Source organism: Sorex araneus, chromosome 2 (genome assembly GCF_027595985.1).
Source record: "Sorex araneus isolate mSorAra2 chromosome 2, mSorAra2.pri, whole genome shotgun sequence".
Lineage (NCBI taxonomy): Eukaryota > Metazoa > Chordata > Mammalia > Eulipotyphla > Soricidae > Sorex > Sorex araneus.
The window spans coordinates 219,170,931-219,181,950 of NC_073303.1; the positions used below are offsets into that span (position 1 = coordinate 219,170,931).

The 11,020-nt window shown below is 50.5% G+C and overlaps 1 protein-coding gene across 1 annotated transcript; it reads left to right on the forward strand.

Annotated features, from left to right (window-relative positions):
• The first annotated feature begins 8,292 nt into the window (after positions 1-8,292).
• Positions 8,293-10,828, forward strand: LOC101550648 (apolipoprotein F). The gene is made up of 3 exons (XM_012934082.2): positions 8,293-8,330; positions 8,546-9,367; positions 10,824-10,828. Exons 1-3 carry the CDS (start codon positions 8,315-8,317, stop codon positions 10,826-10,828), a joined length of 843 nt encoding a protein of 280 aa, XP_012789536.2. The 5' UTR covers positions 8,293-8,314.
• Positions 10,829-11,020: the final 192 nt, after the last annotated feature.

An 11,020-nucleotide genomic window follows, 5' to 3' on the forward strand; every position in this document is an offset into this window, starting at 1 on the left:
CTGTTTGGGATCCCGGTGTCACAACAAAGGTCTGTGATCTCTGCCAGTTCTCCAGCAGATGTGTAGAACCAAGAACACAAACCAGTCCGCAAAACAACAGAAGGGAAGAGAGGGGGGGAAATGAGTGACATCGAATAATCTTTTTTTTTTCTTTTTGGGTCACACCCAGTGATGCTCAGGGGTCACTCCTGGCTCTGCACTCAGGAACCACCCCTGGCGGTGCTCAGGGGACCATATGGGATTCTGGGAATCGAACCCAGGTTGGCTGCGTGCAAGGCAAACGCCCTACCCGATGTGCTATCACTCCAGCCCCTAATTTTTTTTTTGATCACACCCAGCGTTGCACAGGGGTTACTCCTGGCTCATGTACTCAGGAATTACCCCTGGCGGTGCTCAGGGGGACTGTATGAGATGCTGGGAATCAAACCCGGGTCGGCTGAGTGCAAGGCAAATGCCCTACCTGCTGTGCTATTGCTCCAGCCCGAGATTGAATAATCTTTTGTAATTTTTTGGCTTCCTTTTTGCCTTATCCAACTTCAGGTTCATCCAACCCCCAATTTTTTTGGGACATGCACTGGAGCTTCAGAAATCTCACTGAGGAGCCAGAGATAGGACAATGGGTAAAGTGCTTATCTTGCACAGCTGACTCAGGTTCAATTCCGGACAGCTTTTATGGTTGCCTTATTTCCCCCAGGAGTGATCCATGAGCACAGATCCAGTAACAAGCCCTGAACACAGCCAGTTGCATTCCCCCAAACAAACAAAAATCCTCACCATTCCCTCCCTTGAGCTTCAGCCCCAGATAAGAGTTGCAGAAAATTGTTTCAACTACAGTAATTTAGCTGCAAGAGCTAATGAGGCTAACCACAACCTCAAAGCATTTTTTATCAGGCCTCCAAATGCAGCCCTTCCTTCTGGTTTGTATTTCCTGTCACTTCAGTTCAGTATTCCTGCAGAGCCATCCTGCAAATCATCTGCCTTCACAAAAGAATGGGCCTTTCCTGTGAGTCCATCCTCTACCTGAGCTATATAAAAATATGTTTTGGGGGGAGGGCCACACCCAGTAGTGCTCAGAGATTACTTCTGGTTTTGTGCTCAGAAATTACTCCTGATTGTACTTGGGGGACCACATGGCATGCCAGGGATCAAACCTGTGTTAGCTTTGTGGAAGGTAAGTACCCTACCCGCTGTACTAGCGCTCTGGCCCCAATGAGCTATATTTCTTCATCACTTGTATCACTTGTCTTCCCGTTGATCTTCGATTTGCTCGAGCGGGCACCAGTAACGTCTCCATTTGTCCCTGTCACGTGCTAGTGTAGCCCAATGATATCTGCTCGCTCCAGGAACAAGAAGAGCCTCAAATCGTTCATTCCGGGTCTTGACAAAGAAGTCTGATCTCGTTGGTGGGCGGCTACGCGGTCTTTTGATGTCCTGTGGAATCCAGTCGGTAACTGCTCTAGTCCAGTGGTCATCTCTGAATCTCATTACATGTCCAGCCTATCTGATTTTTGATGTCTTGGCAAACGAGACAGCATCCCTGATTCTTGATCGTTGATGGAGGTCGGAACTCCGGATTCCTTCTCTCACTTGAATGAGACGTGATACTCCTAGAATAGCTCTTTCACTTAGTGATGCTCAGGAGTTACTCCTGGCTCTGCACTCAGGAATTACTCTTAGAGGTGCTCAGGGGAACACGTGGGATGCTGGGAATCGAACCCAGGTCGGTTGTGTGCAAGGCAAATGCCCTACCTGCTGTACTATTGCTCTGGCCCCTATTTCTTCATTCTTGTTTTTGTTGTTGTTTGGAGTCCAGTCTGGGGCAGGCTGGGGGAGCCATGCAGTGGGCAGGACTCGAACCTGGGCCTCCCATATGCAAAGCAAGTGCTCTAGCCTGTTGGGCTATGTCCCTGGCCCCTTTCTAACTTTCCGTGCTCAACTAACCTGGGTTTCCTGACTGTTGGGATGTGTGAAGCCTAACAGCTGGACTGTGTGCCCTCCAGGAGTTAGGGATTTTGATGGCCTCTCCTCACTCGCTGCCCCCGGAATCCCGGCTCCTGGCACACAACTGGAAGCAGAAACGGCTCTAGCGGCTGCCAGATGTCCTCAGAGCAGCAACATCATCTTCATATGAAAACCACTTAGACAACGTGCGGCTCAGCACGCCAGGCATGGAACTCTACGCGCGATCCCTGCTAGAACTCTACGCGTGATTCCTGATGGGCATCGCCAGCTGCTCTGCAAGATTCAGACAGAATGGCATCGGCGTGCATGGAGAAACCGAAACGGTGTCCTCAGTGTCGCCGCCTGCTCCGGCCGGGCTGAGCTGTGGTGACAGTGCACACGGTGGCTCATCCACTGTGGGGTGCTATCAGCCAACCACCAGGTGACCTGGGACTTGGCGCAGGTGTTCGAGCCGGCACAGACCCTCCACGATAGGGCCCTGCTCTGCCCGCTGCTCGACAACCTTCGGACACACTCCATCAACCTCAAGGAGACCAACCTGAGGCCGCAGATGTCCCAGGTGCTGCCCAGAGACACAGGCAGGTGCGTGTTTGTCAGTGTGCAGATCGTTACAACGTGCCAGTCAACCAAAAGCTTACACTCCGTAGACTGGGAACACCTGTAAGGGCTGTTAGAGGCCGCCCCAAAAGTCTCTGTCCGTCTCGGAGAGCCCAGCAAGCTACTGAGAGTATCTGCTCGCACGGCAGAGCCTGGCAAGCTACCCGTGGCGTACTCGATATGCCAAAAACACTAACAATGACGGTCCTCATTCCCATGATCCTGAAAGAGCCCCCAATATGCCATCGGGCTACACTAGCATGCGACAGGGACAAATGGAGACATTACTGGCACCCACTCGAGCAAATCCATGAACAACAGGATGACAGTGATACAGTGTTATAATTATGAGATTCTTGCTACAGATTATTAAATACTCTTTCCCTATCCTTCTGTTGCTATGATGAGCAGAGGCTGCCACTTGGTTCTGGGTGCTGGAGATTACATACCCTGCTATGACATCCAGTGCGCGTTCCCCTGGAGATCTCTCCGGCCCGCGGAGAGACAGCAGTGGAAAGCGCTCCTAATTGGGTGGGTTCTGTGAGCGGTTCCGACCTGAAATAAAACTAGTGAGGATAATAAATAGGGGGCCCAAGACGACACATGCCGATCAAGGGCAACTTTATTAACTGCCACGCTGGTTTTATACTTTTCTTAGCAGGGGGTTGGTACATAAGTTGTCAATCATCAGGGAAGTGTCTTCTCAGACCAAATAAGGAAAGGTTCGGGGTGTATTAGGTGGGCTTACAACATTCTTCAAGAGTAGATTGAGAAATAGTGGGGAGGGGAAGGCAAGGGTCTATCTGGCAGGAGCATCTGGCAGGAGGAATGCACAAGATAGAGGAAGGTATTCGACTTTAGGGCTTTATGGTGTCTCTCAGTTAACTGCCCTGGGCTACTTTTACCTCTTGAGTTTGGCTATTTCCTTTGTCACAAGGGCACCTGTGCCTCAGGTCAAGCAAAGCTGGTAATGGAATTTTCCGGTTTGTCCAGGGTAAAGGTTTCGGGGTTTCAGGGTCCTGAGCAGTCCCCAACAATCCAGGGTCCTGCAGAGCCACAGGAATTAGCTCAGGGCACATGGGCGGGACCAGGGATCAAACCAGGGTCTCATGCTGTAAAGACAGGAGCGTTTTGCCACTGAGTCATCCTACAGGCCTCTACGTGGATCTTTGCTGTTGTTGGGTCCATTATATAATTGGGCTGGCATGCCTGCAGTACTTGGGGTCTACTGCTAGATCCATGTTTGGGAAACCGTGTGGTATCAGGGATCGAACACTTGTGCAAAGCAGTGAGCCAATCCTTTGAGCCATCTCCCATTAGTATCATTTTCTAGGGGAACTGTGAGATAGTACCATGGGTAGGGTGCTTGTCTTGCAGTGCCAAATTAGGTTTGATCCCCAGCACTAAGTGTGGTCCCCAGAGTCTGCCAGGAGTGATCCCTGAGCACAGAGCCAGGAGTATGCCTTGAGCACAGACAGGTGTGGCCCCAAATCAAGTGATACAAAAAATTAATAAAATTTAAAAGATAGATGTCATTTGTGGGGGATGCCACACTCATAGGGTCTACAGGGACTACTCCAAGTTCAGTGCTCAGGACTTGCTGCCACAAGGACTACTCCAAGTTCAGTGCTCAGGAACTGCCGCCAGCAGTGCTGGAGAACTATGAGGTACCAGGAATGGAACTCAGGGCTCCCAAAGGCACTACAGCCCTTTGAACTAGCTCCCTGGTCTCCAGTGTATCTTTTTAATTAGAACAACTATTTTGGGGTCCCTTTCCAGAGGTCAACTGGAGAGAGTTTGGACTGAAGGATATATGCCTTGCATTGAACCCAAGTTCAATTTCTAGCACAGCAATTTCCCCAGAACATTGGATACAGCCCTGCATGTCCCTGAGTACAATGGGTTTGGCCATGGTGGTCTCTGAGCACTACTAGAGTGACCCTACTGGTGCCCCTCATTGAGCCATCCAATAGTTGGCATCACCCCGGGATCTCCTGAGTCCAGCTTGGAAAATAAGTCAATACACATACATACACACACACACACACACACACACACACACACACACACATACACATGCACATGTGTGTGTGTGTATAGACAGAGAGATAGAAAGAGATATACACTTCTTTAAAAAAAGAGTTTGAAAAAAATAAATAAATAAAAATAAAAGAGTTTGGGGGCTCGATAAATAATACAGCAGGTACAGTGCTTGCCTTTCATGCGACCAACTCAGGTTTTATTCTCAGTACCCCATATGGTCCCCTGAGCCCTTCCATAAGCTGTGAGTTCACAAAGTGTGGGGGTGCATGACACATGCAATCAGAGGTTGAGAGCCACCTTCCCAGCCCCCCCCCAGCAGGGGAACAAAGAGACGGGGGACCACAGACGGATGGTAAAAATGGCCCACTTAATGCAGAGCCACTAGCTTACTTGTAGAACATCTGGAGGAATTTGAGGTATACGACTGCACACAGCTGGGGATGGATCATTTACAGAGGTAAAACATCTTGGCAGACGCAATTCTCTTGGGGAGATGAACTCAAGGAGACACTCTGTCTCCCAGGGACATCTATATTGCTTTTCTCTTTCCCTTAAGTTGCCCATATGAAACAATTAAGTTTACTTCTTATTAACACTTGCAGTTATTTGGAGAAACATAGTAAGAGATACAGATTCCAAAGCTTAGTTCTCTGGGCTCTGAGAGTAAGCAAGATTTTTACTGTAAATCCCAGACTACGTCCTCAGGCCAGCTCAGCTTGTCCTTCCCCACGGAGGTCCTGACTCTTCAATCATACATAACAGCTTGCATCAAGACCATGCTTGTTTGCTTTCTAGATGGTACCATTTCCATGCCTGGATAGCTTCACCACTCCCCAGGGGACCTCCCTTTTGGGGTGTTAGGAACAACAGCAACTGAAGTCTGAGTCAAGTAATTATGATGAATGCCCAGGAGTAGATATATTTCAGAGTCAATCAAATCCCAAGTATTAGAAGCATAGCATTAACGGTCTTTCTGTGTTTTTGTTTTATTTTGTTTTGTTTTTCTTTTTGGGTCACACCCCGCAATGCACAGGGGTTATTCCTGGCTCTGCACTCAGGAATCACCCCTGGCGGTGCTCAGGGGACCATATGGGATGCTGGGAATAGAACCCAGGTTGGCCGAATGCAAGGCAAATGCCCTACCCGCTATGCTATTGCTCCAGCCCTCTTTCTGTGTTTAATCAACAAATATTGCCCTATAGTAAAATGTGAAAAGGCTATGGGGGAAATAGGAAAGCAAGTAATTCACTACAAATGCAAAATCCAGAGTTACCAGAAATTTTTGGCTTATGAGTAACCAAGATTGACTTGGGGAATTGTGACCATGAGAGGTAAAATATAAAGGAAATGTAAAAGATAAACTCAGGGGATTAGGGATGCTCACAAGGGCACTGTAAGTTTCTGTGGGGGGGGCAGTAAAAGGGGTAATTTACTGATGAAGCCTAAAACACTTAGGGTTAATATGCAACAATAAAGGATCTCTGAGCCCAGAGCTAGAAGCAAGCCCTGAGCACCATTGAGTGTGGCTCTATAAAATAAAAGTAAAATAAGAGTGGGGAGGTCAAGATATAGTACAGGGGTTAGGGCACAAGCTTTGCATGTGGCAAACTCCAGTTTAATCCCCAGCACCACCCGGTCCCCTAAGCACCACCAGGTGCAGCCTGTAAGCCCCTGAGCATCCCGGGGTAAGGTCCCAGAGGCTCCCTGAGCACAGAGCACTGCCGGGAAGCCAGGACAGTCTGTGGCAATTCAGAGGCAAGCAACGCCATACCCTCAGGCTCTCATGTTGGACTCGCAGCCCAGTAGGCCAAGAGTCACTAGGCATCACCCAGGACCTCCTGAGCACTGCTTAGGAAGCCTCACAACATGCACACAGAAGAGTGGGATTGAAGTGTATCTAGTTTCCAAGGGCTGGGGCCAGAACAATAATACAGTGGGTAGGGGGTTTGCCTTGCATGCAGTCGACCAAGGTTCAATTCCTGGCATCCTATACGGTACCCAAACACCACCAGGAGTAAGTCCTGAGCAATACCAGCCGTGCCCCCATTACACCCCCCCACACACACACACACACGTCTCCAAGGGATAAGACACTTCCTTAGCCCTGATCAGTCTTGGTAAGACTTTGTCCCTAGCCTTTCCCCAACTCCCCACCTCTGAAGATTGTTTCCCATAGGCAGTTTCTTCCCTCCCATCTCGATCCAAACTATTTGCCACATTCTTGTGACTTGTTCCTGCTGGAGATCATCATCATCATTATCATCATCATCATCATCATCATCCCGTTGATCATCAAATTTCTCGAGCAGTCTCAGTAACGTCTCCATTCGTCCCAGCCCTGAGATTTTAGTAGCCTCTTTACTCGTCCTTCCCAACAATGCCTCATTGGAGGCTCTTTCAGGTCAGGGGAATGAGACCCAGCATTGCTACTGGTTTTGGCATATGAATACACCATGGGGAGTTTGCAAGGCTCTCCCATGTGGGCAGGAAAGTAGCTTGCCAGGTTCTCCCCGAGGGAGAAGTAGGCTATAAGATGTCACTTCCAGGAGTTTGGTTTTAAGTCTCTGAATGTTGGCGGTTGGTGGGATTACACTGTGCCGGGGGTAGTTCCTGGGTGTGACCGCCTAGCTACTGGAAAATGGGGAATCTGGGCGGTAGAGGCCCAGTCCCGATCCGAGCAGGCTTAGAGGTCTTAGCCCCGGGTCCCACACACCTGGGTTCCTCTGTCGGTTCCTTCATGCGTGAGGCTCATCCGAACGTGTGGAGAGGGGCCTTGAGCATGGCTGTGGCTAGGCTCTGGAGGTCTTCAGCCGTGGGAGCTCTGCTCAGGGAGGGGAGGGAAGCTGGAGCCCACCCCCTCCGAGGGGCCTCCGGGAAGACAGCCAGGCACGGGGGCAAGAGACTCTCCTGCTGGAGGTAGTCCAATAAATTTCCCCACAGGATCCCTGCACACCCATCCATCTCTCACAAGAACAGGGACTCTTTCAAACGTGAACTTCGGCAGCTCTCTCCCAGATGCCAAGACCTGCCAGCACCTCTTGCACTCAGCCCCTTCCTTGGCCCCCCTGCCTGGGTACCTGTCCAGCTTGGTCCTCGAGCTCGCCCTGGGGAAGGTCGGCTGCCCCCAGGAGGCCCACAGTCTGCAGGGCCAGCTTGTTAGGATGGCGAGAAAGGATGTCGCTGAGCCCCTCCTCTGGGAGAGTACTTAGCCCAATGAGGAGGGATGGAATGAAACACTCGTTCTGGAGGAACTGAAGGAAGCTTGGAAAAATCCTGCTCTTAGCTACTGACCTGGAAGAATCTAATAATGGTGGCCCGTGTGACAACACATAGTCTCCTGCGGACTACCGATGTAGCCGCGGAGGCCCCAAACACTTCTGGGAACATTCCCCTCCCCCCAATAAAACACCAAAGCTGAAAAAAATAAAAACAACCTCTCCTGATTCTGGGGTCCCCCAGCTTCTGCTGTGACAAACAGTGGAATTGTGGCAGGGGCATGTCGGAAATGCCCAAGAACAGGGCCTTAGGGACTGAGGTTGAGTGTATGACACGGGGACAAGGTTGGCATAGCCAGCACCGACGGAAAAATACTTGCCAAGATTACAGCACTTACTGGTTATGGGGAAAGCAAACATGCCCTTTGTTTCACGGGACAGAGACTGACACAACGGACTGAGGAGGAACCAAACTTCTCGAGGCTGCCTCACTTCTCATGACTCCACAACGTGGTAATTTGGGGGCCCCCCATAAACAGGTGGAGGAAGTAAAACAGAGGGAGCCCCTGATGACCCGAACATGGGGAAGGCTAAGTGGGAGCAAATGGGTTGCATCTTCCTGGAAAGAACAGGAGCGTGGAGGTGATGAAGGTGGTATGCCTGAGCTCTGGGCTCTTCCAGGCCACCGTATTAAGCAGTTTTATATTTCCGGTTTCTCTTCTCTCTAGTGTACTCTGTACCAGACATGTGTGGCCTCAGTCTTCTCATGGTACCCCTTAAGCTACTTCTTTACTACTTCCTGCTGCACCCTGTGGATGCCGTTTCACATGGAAACCAGACAGAGGCCCAGATGCACCCTCCCTCATCCTCGGAATCCTGGTCGCCTTCTTCAGACTTGTCTTGCCGTACCTTGCACCCAAAATCCCTGCCTGGCTTCACCCACATGGCCCCTCTGCCCAAATTCCTCATCAGCCTACCACTTCTAATAGCACTGCAGGAGGCTGGCTGCCAGGCCAACGCCCAGGCCTTACGGCTTCAGCTCCACCGCCAGGCGGGGGTAGAAGCTACACAGATGCTCCTCGGACATCTTCGAGAGCTCCAGAAAGGCAGAAGCACTGGGAGGAGTGTGTCAGCAGAAGCCAAGGTGTCTACCCTGCAGTTGTTGGCCCAGCAGCAAGGAGGCCACGAGAGGACCCCACGCTCTCTCGCCGTGAAGGAATGTGAGAATGACAAGGAGCAGAGAGTGTACCAAATAGTCCAGATGTTGCCAGGAGTGGCTACCTTCTATAACCTGGGCACAGCTCTGTATTACATTACTCAGAATTGTTCAGACAAGGCCAAGGAACGAGGCCAAGATGGAGTCATTGATCTGGGCTATGACCTTCTGATGACCGCGACGGGACTGTCAGCAGGACCCACGGGCCTCTGGATCGGCGCTGCCCTTAAGCCTGCAGTGAAGGCAGGGCTTCACCAGCTGATCTCCAGCATGACAGAAGGAAAGGAAGACACCCCTTCCCCAAAGCCAGAAGGGCTCGTTGGGGACACCTCAGGTGTGAGAGATGCAGAGGAAGCAACTACTAAGGTTCCACTGGTGCCAGAAGTTGTAACTTCAGCTTCTTACTGGGGATGGTATTTTTTCACAAGATGAGGCTCTGGGTAAAGGAAACATGGAATATAGTAGAAAGTAGTAAACACAGAATGAATAAATCTACTATTCTTATGAACTGTGTATGCGTGTTCAAAATTCAAATCTCAGGCAAGGGAACGGTCTCTGGCAACACACACACATACACACACACATACACACACACGTTTAAACAAAAACAAAATCTTGATTTAGTGATGTGGTTTTGGGGACCACACCCAGGGACTGTTCTTGGTTCATTGCTTAAGGAGTCACTCCTCACTCTGGTGACCAGGTGGTTCTGGGGATCAAAGTCAGAGCTCCCACATGCTGACCCCCAGGCATTTCCCAGGCCTCAAAGCTCAGTTTCGTCTTTTTTGGGGGGGAAAAAAGGGGGTTAGTCACACCTCGTGGTGCTCAGGTGTCACTCCTGCTCTGCAATGAGGAATCACTCCTGGCAGTGCTCAGAGGACCACGTGGAATGCTGGAGATTGAACCTGGGTCAGCCTTGTGTAAAGCAAGGGCTTTACTGTACTTTCTCTCAGGTCCCAGTTTTGTTTGTTGCAGGGGGTGGTTGTTGTTTTTAAATCAAGGAAGCTAATACGGTAAAATTTAAAGTTTCAAATTTGGAGTCAGGGGCCAGAGCCATAGTGCAGTGGGTTTGCAGACGAGTTGGCCAAGGTTTGATCCCCAGCATCCCATATGGTTCCCCAGTACCCTACTGCCAGAAGTGGTCCTTGAGCCCAGAGCCAGGCCTAAGCCCTGAGCATCACCAGGTGTGATCCAAAACCAACCAAACAAATAAACAAACAAATTTGGAGTTAGGATTTGGATCCACTTGTCATTTCTTAGTGGAAGGTTGGCGTAGGGGTAGAGGGAGTGGGATCCGGAAGTATAGTACAGTGGGCAGGGCTCTTGCCCTGCACGCAGCTGACCCGATTCAATCTCCGACATCCCATATCGTCCCCCAGCACCGCCAGGAATAATTCCTGAGTGCAGAGTCAGTAATAATCCCTGAGCATCGCCTGGTGTGGCCCAAAATCAAAAAACAAACAAATAAAAAGAAGAAAATAAGGAGCAGAGCGACAGTAACGCTGGCAGGGCATTTGCCTTGCACGCTGCGGTACCAAGTTCGATTCCCCTGCGCACACACGATTCCCTGAACCCCGCCGGGTGTGGCCCAAAACACAAAAAGATGAAAGAAAAAGAACGAGGGTGGAGGAGGGAAAAGAAAGGAAGAAGCATCAAAGGAAGACATCTGAGCAGCGCTGAGTAGACACTGTAACAGTTTTTGTGTGTTTGTTTTCATGACTTCAGCCCTCCCCTTCCTCTTCACAGTGTGTCGAAATTCCGGTGCCGCCTCCCGTTTTGGAGCCCTACAGATTAGCAGAAGCCACTCTCGGTTCCTCCACTGTGCAAAGGTTTCTCAGAAGTCAGCTGATCCCATGCCGGGCTATTCCATGAATTGCACTCCTCCCACCCTCTGCAGAGTGGGTGGGCTTACTAGAACTTCCTGGCCAATCGCTGAGACGGAAGGCGCGGTTTCGGCCTCGCTGATCCCGCCCCTCGTGGTAGGCGG